Source organism: Akebia trifoliata, chromosome 8 (genome assembly GCF_017979445.1).
Source record: "Akebia trifoliata isolate Shusen 1 chromosome 8, ASM1797944v1, whole genome shotgun sequence".
In the NCBI taxonomy this organism is placed as follows: Eukaryota; Viridiplantae; Streptophyta; class Magnoliopsida; order Ranunculales; family Lardizabalaceae; genus Akebia; species Akebia trifoliata.
Window position 1 is genome coordinate 3,077,482 of NC_141382.1, and position 12,369 is coordinate 3,089,850.

General features: G+C 32.1%; 1 protein-coding gene across 2 annotated transcripts; it reads left to right on the forward strand.

Annotated features, from left to right (window-relative positions):
* Positions 1-263: 263 nt before the first annotated feature.
* LOC147395466 (fatty acyl-CoA reductase 3-like) lies at positions 264-8,469 on the forward strand. 2 transcript variants are annotated; one of them, XM_086450623.1, is made up of 10 exons: positions 264-420; positions 547-650; positions 824-1,026; positions 1,379-1,479; positions 1,700-1,892; positions 3,747-3,908; positions 4,861-4,942; positions 6,301-6,567; positions 7,882-8,009; positions 8,138-8,469. In XM_086450623.1, the coding sequence occupies exons 1-10, from the start codon at positions 342-344 to the stop codon at positions 8,286-8,288; spliced, it is 1,470 nt and encodes a 489-aa protein (XP_086306749.1). In that variant the 5' UTR covers positions 264-341; the 3' UTR covers positions 8,289-8,469. The 2 variants fall into 2 exon arrangements, with proteins under 2 accessions (XP_086306749.1, XP_086306750.1); XM_086450624.1 differs by lacking the exon at positions 6,301-6,567.
* The last annotated feature ends 3,900 nt before the right edge of the window (positions 8,470-12,369 follow it).

Genomic DNA, 12,369 nt, shown 5'->3' on the forward strand with positions numbered 1-12,369 from the left:
AAACATACTCAATAAGGTGTATATCCAAACGGGCTCCACGTGTATCGTAAAAAGTTAGTGTGGCAATTAAGCTATCCCGACTTTTTCTAATTGGAAATTGGTTTTGATGGGTGGTCCAGTAGGTGAATGATCACACACAATTGTTGCTCCATAACAAAGTAGTTGGTGTTGCATCATCAATAAAACTGTAATCCAACCAACTATTAATTAGCCTAAAATAATCGATGCATTCTATCATAACTTTGTTTTATGTATATAAACAAAACAAAAAAAACATAGATTGACATAATCAAGTCTAAAAAATTTCCTCTCACCTTCTCTTTCTTCAAAAATCTTTTCAAATGGACTTGAAGGGTATTGTGGAGTCTCTTGAGCACAAGAGCATCTTAATTACTGGTTCTAATGGGTTTCTAGCCAAGAGTAATAATAATAATCTTCCTTTCCTTCCTTCTTTCATGGAAATGTCTTTGGCATGAAACATATAAAATGAAGTCTAAATTATGAAATTTATCTTCTTTTTTTTTTTTTTTTCTTCTTTTAATACAGTTTTTATAGAGAAAGTTCTTAGAATTCAGCCTAATGTGAAGAAGCTCTTTCTTCTTTTAAGAGCAGAAGATTCAAATTCGGCTACACTACGCCTGCATGATGAGGTTCGCAATTTTGATATAAGAAGATTTCATTCATCTTGTTGATTAAATGTTTTGAAAAGGTTGAATGATCTTACTCGAAATTGATCGATACATTTTATTAGGTTTTATTCGATTCATTAAGCAGGCAAGAGTCCAATATTTACAATTAATGTTGAAATTTGTTTTATTTTTAGGTTTTAGGGAAGGATGTGTTCAAGGTTCTTAGGGAGAAATGTGGTGTGGATTTTGATTCCTTTATATCAAGCAAGGTAACGCCTGTTGCCGGGGACATTTCTTTCAAGAACTTGGGAATAAAAGACTCCGATTTGAGAGAAGAGATTTTGCACGACGTCGATATTGTCATCAATTTGGCTGCAACCACCAAGTTTGATGAGAGGTAATACTTCTGTAATACTTGTGATTGCACCATCGATATCATTGCTTCGATAATCACTCCAATAAGCATGGAGTGTTTTGTAAAATCAACAAAAAGCAGTTTTCGTTTATGAGGATGCACACAGAGTGAAGACGAGATGAGTCGCGAGAGTTGTCCCCGAAATAGTTTAGGAAAATTTTGTTTTTAATTAAAAAATGAGGATATTTTTGTACTAAGATCCCATGACTATCTTCTCTTCCCACTTTCTTGTAAAAGCTTGGTTACCCAAAAACGGTTCTTGTACCTACTTATCCACTTTTTTTTGGCTTCTGACTTTTATGGGTATCTGGAATTTCTTTTTTAATGAGTGCAGATATGATGTTGCTTTGCGTGCCAATACTCTTGGAGTTAAGCATGTCTTGGACTTTGCAAAAAAATGTGCCAAACTAGAAATGCTTCTCCATGTTTCAACTGGTGAGTTAATTAATTCTAATTTTCAGACCGCATTATCTTCTTAATAAGAGTTAGATTCTCGAAGATGCCAACTTAACAAGTTGGTAAGACGTATGGCAAGTGTTCCCACATCTTAGGTTCAACTCCCTTAGAACCCAACTTTACGACTTCCAATTTTTATTTTTATTTTTTGGATTCTTATGCTTTAATAGATCAAATTTTCATATATATGATTTTTCAGCTTATGTGTGCGGAGAAAAGTCGGGACTCATATTAGAGAAACCTTTCAAAATGGGTGAAACACTCAACGAGACCACAGGTTTGGACATTGAACAAGAACTAAAGCTCGTGGAAGAAAAATGGAATGAAGTCCAAGCTCAAGAATATACAAAAAAAGAGGAAACAATTGCAATGAAAGAATTTGGCTTACAAAGGTTAGAAGAACTCCGACTTCTATACATGTGAAACTATGTGTGAACCAAGAACACAAATGATGGAAAGAAAATAATTGAGGGAATAATTTTTCAAAAATAAAATTTAAATCAACCTAAAGTTTTCCTTCAATAAGTTGGTTAATTACATATATAATACAATTGTCATCTCTTTTCAAATTGAACATAGAATAAAAACTAATGGAAAATGCAAAAGTGGGCAAGTATGATTATGAAATGAATTGTTAAGGTAAGTTCTTAAGAGAGAACTTATATTGGCACCTCAACTTTTACTTACTAAGCCCAACCAAATTTAAAAAATAAAAATTGATTGGGTGAAGAAATCATTTTCTCAATTTAGGAAAGAATGTTAGGTCTGGATATTTTCTTTTCTTTGATGGAGAGACATCGAAGAACAATGAGCTCAAGATCAACATCAAGAAATCAGAGTACATGATCGTCGTTGATGCAACTTATTCTTTTTTATTGGTTATTGTCTATTCGGGCAATTCATGACTTCTTTTTTTTTTTTTTTTTTTTTTTTTTTTTTTTTTTTATATCTAGTGCAAGTATTATGAAGAAAATTTTGACTTGTGTTAACTTTTAGTTGGTGTTTTCAAAAGATAAATTCTATTGGCATCCCAAATTTTACTTATTACACACCAATTTACTTAAAAATATTTCAATTTCAAAAGGATTGGTGTGTTATATAAGTAAAGGTTGGGGTGTCAATAGAATCTCTCAAAATTAAATATTCACATTTAATTGTTATTATTTTTATGGGTACTCATCGAAGGATTATTTTATGGAGTTTGCTTTAATACCTTGTTATTGTTATATTTAGAGATCTGCTATTGCCACATCAAATTTTACTAATACCACACCCATTGGTATGTAAATCATCAAAGAATTACACACAGTTGGTGTGGCGTTAGTAAAAGTTGGAGTGGCAATAGTAACTGTCTATATTTAATTTTCTTTTTAAGGTGTGGTTGAGGCAACGAGTCTGGATCTGTCACGCAAGCTTCTTTTATGTGGTAACGTATCTATCAGCTGCGCGGCAAAACGGAAAATTTTGTTTTAGGGAAATTTATTAGTAGCCCTGTGAAATTGGTGATATTAGATATACCCCTGAAAATTGCAAGATCGAGTTCTTGACCGAGAGTCAACGTTGATTTTTTTTGAGGAATTAACGGTGAAATTCAGATTTTAATCAAAATATCGGATATTCTTAAAAAACTTGAATTATTAAATTAAAATTTCACCTTAATTCATCAAAATAAAGATGTTGACTTCCGACCGAAAGTACATCTGATCTTCTTGCATTTTGGAGGGGATACATCTAATATCGATAATTTTTTAGGTGGTTGTAATAAATTTTCGTATTGGCATGGGTAGCTGATACAACTACAATTCTTTATAACTAGGTTACCTACCTCTCCCATTCGTAGGGACAGTAACTGATATGTATTTATATACTTTTTTTTTTTTTTTTTAAATAATTTATTTATTTACGAATTATATTAATAATTGTAGAGTCACAAAATCAGACCATTAAATCAAAGTAAAAAAAAAAAAAAAGTCACGATAATTTGTCTTGGGCTCATGGCATACTCAATCGACTTGCCTGATGTGACAGGCTCAGAAATTGTAGATTTTTTTTCTTTGGGATACAAAATTACATTTTTTTATATATGAAATTGTACTTCTGTATCCTGAAGAGAGCACATCTACGCTCCTCGAGCCTGTCATGCATGCTAGGTAGGTTCAAAACTAATAAATTTACTATCACATTGGTACCAAATAAGTACCAATCCAATCCAACTAACAAAATATAACAATGGTTGATTTAATCAGGGCAAGACTATACGGGTGGCCAAACACGTATGTATTTACGAAGGCAATGGGAGAGATGTTGATTGGGCAACTGAGAGGAAATGTACCACTTGTTATCATACGTCCTACTATCGTCACCAGCACTTTTAAAGAGCCATTCCCCGGTTGGGTCGAAGGTCTCAGGTAATTTTAAAGAAGAATTTTTTAACTGGAAGGACCAAAATAAAAGTATCATTTACATATTTCCCCTTAAACAACACCCTCCAAACTTTACTTGTTGAACTTGAGTGTAAATCTTCAATTGTTTAATTTTGAATAACTGGATTACACTTGTGTAATAATCTGCATGCAAATTATAATAAGATAATGGGGAGCATTCAAGAGACATAAGTAAAATTATAGGTAAAAACAATCATTTTTCAAAACATAGGTTAAAAGTTTCGGATGGAGAAGATCATCCTCACAAAAAATCAGTCCAATCTGAATCTTCTAACACCATCAAAAGTGATTTAGAATGTGAACTATCAATTTTTTTATTAATAATTTGTAAACCACTTTTGACAGATTTAGAAATTTAGATTGATAAGACTTCTGAAAGCATAACACTTCCTACTTCCTACCTCCTACTTGCTTTTTTCATAACAAATAAAACAACTAAGAAAATAATTATGCTCCTAATAGAAAATTAAAGAAACCTAATAGAAAAATAATCAAAAGAATTATAATCCAAAACAAGACCAGGTTCTCAGTTTAATTAAGTATTTCCAACTGAAAATGACCCTAGTCTATAGTGTACTTGTAATAGAGATTGGTGTTATTTAGTCAAAATTATCATTTATTAAATAACACCTACATATTTAAAATATAACTTTTAACATTTTAAAACAAATAATATCCATTTTTGTTCTCCATGAAATTGTTAAGTATAGCCTCACAACTCAGTAGATTTTCTAACCCAACTCAGATGTATTTTGAGTTAACTCAGAGAGTTGGTTCCATTCATTCTTGGTGTCGAGTCACTTTGATTCCAATTTTTTGTGTTGATTCGAATCGACCAAGTTTTGAGCCGACTAGACGAGTTTTAGAACTATGATATTGGTTGAAGAAATTTTTTTTCTTGATTTCATGTATACAGAACTGTTGATACTTTGGCTGTTGGTTATGGTATGGGGAAATTAACATGCTTCCTGGGAAATCCTGGAACCATCGTTGATTTGGTAAGTAATTTCTTATGTTTCATTCAACATTGAGGTTGTAATATACATATCTATATAATGAGTATCTATCAATCTTGAAGTTAATTCAATTATGGTCCTCGTTTCATATTTGCCTGAACCTTAAAACTTAGAAACGATTAAGAATGGAATTAAAACTGATTAATTAATACTTCAAGATGCTTTTTATTAACCAAGGCTATGATAAGGATTGAATTAATATATATATATATATATATATATCCTAATAATTAGAATTAATCAACTTTTACCTCTGGACGAAGCCAATAACATCGAAAGACTTTTAACCCATGGTAATTCAAAATAAAATATAATTGTAAGAAGGATTTAGCACATATCTTGCTTCATTAGAAATTTGATAGCAAAGCTGATGAGTATCGATCAAACGTTAAGCAAGAAAAACACCAGGTGAACCAAATTTTTAGACTTACCTTCTCTTTTTCTCCTTCAATGGGACAGTTAGGGCATTAATTGTTGGATTGAATAATAAACACTATGGAGTTGTCATCCCACCTTATTATAAATGAAAGAAGATGACCTAAAATTCTCCAATAATAAATTTCCGAACTAAGAATGAATTTATTGTAACTCATGTAAAACTCCTAATATGATTACACTCTTTAATATTGGATTAGTGGAAATCCAAAAATATTTACAACAAAAAATATTAGATGGACTTTGAGTCTACTCTTGATTAGGGCTTAAAATGGGTCAAGTTTAGGTTGGATTTAAGTCCATCCATATCCATATTCAAATTTTACATATGAATCTGACTCTGATCCTATTACCTAAAATCATATTCAAACCATTTTGCTTACACCAAATTTAGATTCGACTGACCGAATTGTTTGATTAGGGTTGGTCAAATCGAGTCAAATAATTTTAAACTGTTCAACTTTTTTTTGGTTATATTTGTTTTCTAAGTGTTATATTGTTCAATTTTACCATTATAATTCTTTTATTTTATAAGAATTCATGTTATATTAAAATAATATAAAAAAGATATTTTGAAAAATATAAAAGTATAATTTTCAAACTATCATTTGGATCTAGGTTGATAGAGGGATGGATTCGTATTCAACTCTTATCTGACCCAGATCTCACTCAGGGTCAAGAGCCATCAACCCATATTTTATTCAGATCTACTCCAAGGGTCCAAATCCTCTAAATTCGGATTTGGATCAATTGGATTTTAGATAAAACCCAAACCATTTTATGCCCTCCTCTTGATCAAGTTTGAAATTATGATCTCTCTCTCTCTCTCTCTCTCTCTCTCTCGTTATTTCCATTCTTCTTAAGCTTTTGATGATTTGAACCTTGGAAGAACATTTATTATACAGATCCCAGGAGATATGGTGGTGAATTGTATGATTGTAGCTATGGTGGCTCATGCAAATGAACCATCTGAGTTCATCTACCAAGTGGGTTCGTCTTTAAAAAATCCTTTGATATCAATCAGTTTCAAAGATTATGGATACAATTACTTCTCAAAGAATCCATGGATCCAAAAAGATGGAAAGCCCGTCAAGGTTACCAAACCAGTTGTCTTCACCACAATGCCCAGTTTTTACACATTCATCGCTGTGCGCTACAAATTACCATTGAAGGTTAGTTTCTAGCATTTTTGGAAAAAAATTGTGTTAGATACTATTGATTTAGACAAATTTTTATTGACACACCAACATTTCCTTGTTACACCACGATTAATTAAGTTATGTTTCACTTCCCAACAAAAACTTAAGCCATGTCAGAAGTAACATTTCCGCGTCAAAATTTTCTTAGAAGGAAAAAAAAAATAAACACTACCGATTCCGCTATCAACAATGACCCATCAAAAAGAACATGTTGACATTAACGATGATTGTCTACTCCGACCTCTTGATGCTGTTCGATCTTGTGCACTTTGCTCTACGATGATATCTCTCCATCAAAGAGAAGGAAATATCCAGACCTAATAATTCTTTCCAAGTGAGAATGATATTCTCATCTTCTTTTTTTTTTTTTTTTTTTTATAATTTAGTTTGGAGTGTAATAAGTAAAAGTTGGGGTGCCAATAGAAACTCTCTTGATTTAATGTTATTGCCGTGGTGGCTGTTGTTGTAGCTGGCCTTTTTAGGCTAATCAACCAAGAGTTTATTAGATTTAAAAAATAAAAAAAAAAATACAAAATACAAAAACAAGGGGGCATACCCCCTAATTTAGGGTACTGATTAAAAGAATTAAGCTCCATTGCATCATCCAATCTTGGATAGGTTTCAAATCTACTTGAACACAACAATAAGGCCTTATTTGAAAGATTTGAGGTTGGCTAATTAAACGAATTTTGTTGGTCTAGTCCACTTTGTTCAAGTCAAGTCTTTTGTCGTAAGTGTGAATTCATATCTACTTTCATTGTCTTTATTTGTGTTTTTTTTTTTCTTTCTCTCACTCTTTTAGGGTCTTCATATTTATTTTAATTGAAGATAATCAGACTTTTTTATAAGTAAATTGGACTTGAACTCACAACCTCTAAGTTGTTTTGTAATGTGTCAAACTAATTGAGCTATGGGTCTAAGCTCCATGATCGGCCTTTGTTGAGCATACCAAACCATTTAAGTCAATTTTGTCTTAATTTATCACCTATAGGAGTTACTCCTAATTTTCTTTTAATACGGTTAAGCTTCCAATGGATAGTTAATTCCGAGTTCTTCCATTCATCCATCTCAACATATCTCTGTCTCTACTATACTTTTGTTTATTAATATGAAAAGATTCAGCTTCATAAAACATTATATTTCTTGAACGTTGCCGCTGCCATTGTGGTTGTTAGAAATGTGCTACAATCTTCCATTTATTGTTGTTGTTACAACTACATAACATGTCATGCATTTATAGTACTTGTTGGTGTTGTTGATCTTTCAATGTGGTACTTTTCTTTTTAGGGTTTGCAATTGGTGAATGCAATATTTTGTCAATATTTTCGTGACTTGTATAGCGATCAAAATAAGAAGATCAACTTTGTTTTGCGTTTGGTGGAACTTTATAAACCCTACATATTCTTTGAAGGAAGGTATGCCATTCTATGTTTATTTAATTTTTTTAATTTTGTGTGTATGAGGGTCCAATTAGACATCCTGAGAAATTAATTAATCTATTTTTTTTTTAAATTTCTAATATTTAGTTTTTTACGTAATGTAGCTTTGACGATTTAAACACAGAAAGATTGCGAAGGTCAGTGAAAGAAAATGAAGTGGAGGAAGATATATTTTACTTCGATCCCAAGTGCATCAATTGGGACAATTACATCAATATTCACATCCAAGGCGTCGTCAAATACGTTTTCAAATGATGCTGACAAAGATACGGATGCCAAGCAGTTCCGGATACAAAATTATATATTATTATTATTATTATTACTACTAGTAAAATGTGCATGCATTGCATGGTGAATGTTATATAATTATTATGTAATCAAAGGTGTATATAAATAATGGGTTTTGTTAATGTGCGCCATAAGGGCACAAGTTAAAGTGCGATAAATACATCTTTGCAAATAAGCATTTGAGGGTATTTTGGTAAAAACACATTTAAGGGCATTTTCGATACAAAATCCAATTTCCAAAGTGTAACTATTGCACTTTAACTTGTGCCCTCAGGGCACACGTTAACAAGACCCATAAATAATATTTGTACCTAGTTTGAACCAATTATTGGCTTGGTTCCTAAAACAGTGATGTATAAGAAGAAACAATCCACATACAACATTAATGGAATCATCTTTTAGATGAATGTAGAGATTGACCACTCTTTGCCTAGTAAAAATTTGGGAAAATTACTTAATGGACCTAGACTCTAAACACTACCTAGCTTTTGGGCGCTAATTTGACGTTAAAAAACTTTTTTCTTTCTTAATAACCCTTCACCTCCTTTCAATATTTGAGATGAACAATTCAAATCGTCAACATTGACAATTCAAATCATTGAGATTGAACTTGAATCTAGTCATTGAGATCGACATTTTACAATCGTCGATATCAAAGATTATAAATCACATATTCAACATTTGAACATGAATCATTGAGATAAAAGATTTGAATCATCAATCTTGATGATTTAAGTTTGATATTTTATAGGGATGAGAGGACATTAAGAAAGAAAAATTTTACTAACTGGCTTGTAAAGCCACCACCCCATGAGCCAGGGTGCATTTAGAAAGAAGTCCCTGTATAGATGGGTCCATTAAGTAATTTTCCAGAAAAAAAAAATTGACAATAAAGTTTCGCAGCATCTCATATTTTTAGAAATTTTTATTATATAAAAATGAAAAACCTCATGTGAAAATTAAGGTTAGAATTTATAGATGTGATAATGGCATGTCAAATGTTTTATATGAGTAAAATTAATATCTACAAAGTATTCTTTCGATCAACCCTACAACTTGATTGTTTACATAAAGCTAGGACCAAAATTGTTCCTCCGGGTTTGAGTCTTGGGATACAGAACTACACTTCCTCATAAAAATGTGTATCCCAAGGGAATTGTGTATCCTGAGACCTATAGATCTACGATTTCCAAAGTTATCACGATAGGAGAGTCAATTGAGTGTGCCACATGAGAGTAGTCAGGTTATCACAACTCTTTTTAGATCCTTCTATAGATGTTGGTTAGTAATTTTATGAATCGTGATAATTTGACTACCCCACGTGGTAAACTCAATCGACTTCCTTGACATGATAAATTCAGCAACCGTAGATCTTCTCTCTTCGGGATACACAGCTGCACTTCCTCATAAAAATGTGTATCTCAAGGAAAATTTGTATCCTAAGAGTGCAGATCTATGATTTTTGAACTTGTAACGTCAAGTATTCCACGTGAGGTAGTCAGGTTATCACGACTCTAATTTTTATTTGTAAATGAGGATAAGACACTAAATGACTATGGAACGGGGAGGATAGAATGAGGTGGATCTGACATACTCCCTGAATCTTAGATGATAATTGTTTGAACTAAGGTCATTTTCCTAGTCGCGGAAAGATGATGCAAATTTGTTGTTCTAATAACTTATCTAAAAAAATTAGAACATGAAAGAATTAAAATGTAACTCCCTCATCAATTGTTCCGCAATGTAATGTATTTATGTATTTCATAGATTAAAAAAAAAAACATCAAATTGGCAATTGTAGATGTAATTTCTTGCATTCACCTCAAAAAAACACACACACACAAGATCTGAGTCGTTCTACTATATTCCATATCTTTATTATGTAAGTATCTCTTTTACATTATAGTTCTGTGAGATCACTCTCTTGTGTCAATTTTTTTCCCCTCCCTCTTTACAATGACTTTTAGACTGTTAAAAAAAAAATTAACTAAACCTAAAAAATCAAATCAAATCTTAATTAAATTATAATTATCATATTTATCACTATCTAAATATAATAATTAACCAAATACAAAGAATCCTTCAAAATTGAGATTCTTTCCTAATTAGACAAGGTCCCATTTAAACAATATCACAAGTCTATCTGGAGATGCACATTGATTGGTGCGACATAACTGGTCCAAATGGGAGTGGATTTTATCTCTCCATAGTGTTTTCCTACCTAGCTAACTCATGATTAGTTAACGTGACACACACTCGTGAACTAATTTTGCCCCGTCTTCTACAATATGCCTTCGATTTTACTAAAGGAAAATAAACATACAATCAATAAGATCTTCTTTTAACAATGTTTGTTGAATTTTTTGTCTATGATGCCCTATTTACTTAAATAAAACACATTGTTTGAAACAACCTATTTTACCACAACATTTTTTTTTAACCAGAGTATTTGAGCCTCTTACAATATTCAACTAATCTTCGGGGCATGTGCAATCCCCTCCCGCCAGACACACCAAGTAAATTCTGGGATAAATCCCTGAGGAAAAAATTTTACTCGTAGAATTTTGCGCACAAAAATCTAGGATCCACCAATCACATGAGCCTGTGTATATTAATGTTCTAAATTTTGGACCGGTCATTGGCCCGTATGAGTGAAAGGGTCGGTCCAAAGCAGTCCATCCGGTGGGTCTAACCGGTTAGACCCAAATATGAAATATTCCATAAATATTTTAAATTTCTTCGTAAAATCAAGTTTCTTTTACTCCAAAAACATGATCCAGTGTTGCATGATTTAGATTACAAGGTTACAAGAACTTTTACAACGACAGCAACAACAAAAATTAAGAACTTTTACAAAAAATAATAATAATAAAAATTCTGTAAATTTGAATTTGAAATTTATGTAGCTGTTCATTTTCAAAGCATGGATCAAACCCGAAAATAATAATTTTATTTATTTATATATTTATTTTAAATCTGGTCTAAAAATGAGTTTTAGGGGTGCATGGTCTTACTAAACATGTGGATCCAACAATTAAAATAGTACTAAGTTCGATTATTTTCCATTAGTTTGTAAGAGAATACCTAAGTTTAAGGGGGTGTGTCATCAATTTTAAAACACATGACCTATCTCAAATATTCACCAAAGTGTAGAAGGGTACGTGAAAAACCACCTAAAAGTTGGACCAGTCCTTTTACAAATCCTGCCGGGTCATTAATCAAAACCAATTTAATCAGTTGAATCAGACGGGTCAATTGATTTTTTCAAAAGTGGATTTATTTTTTTCGTTGACTCGACCGTAGAAACAAAAGGTTCTGGTCGAACCTGGTCAGATCAACTGGACCGATCTGGTTTTTAAAACAATGGCATGTATTTGATGTGGCACGCACTGAAGAGTCTGTGAGCACTGTAACGGAAAATTCTCCGAGCAAAAAATCATTCCCCCTAAGGGGTATCCAACCCATAAATTCTTATGAGCCAAACTGATTTTTTATTTTTATTTTTATTTTTATTTTTAATGTTGTTTTTATAAAATCAGGTCAGACCTGGTCCAACCCTCCATCTAGTACGACTTACAAACGCTACTAATAACCAAAGGAATTAATAGTGTACGTGTCAAATAGGTTTACTTGGCTTACTTACCATAGACTTGATGATTTCTTCCACTATTGCTTATTGATCTTTTATTTTATTTAATGTACTGTGTGACCAACGTTTCTGTCCAAAGTCAATAGCGTAGCTCTCCCAAAAATTTTAAAGAGATACAACGTGATGCAATTTACTTATCATAGTTAATGATATATTAGGCCTTGCTGGTACGCTTTTGGCTCAACTATCCCCAATGGAAGGTAACTGCCCACCTAATGTGTTAATTCTAATACAAAAACTATTATTGATGATAATGAAGATGATGACGACACGATGACGGTGGTTAGAGAATATCTAGATGGAGCCCATAATCATGTTTACTATAAGTGGCTAATGGTGATTGTGATACTAATGGTAGTATATATGGAACAAGTCACCATTAATATTGATCTATCAAGA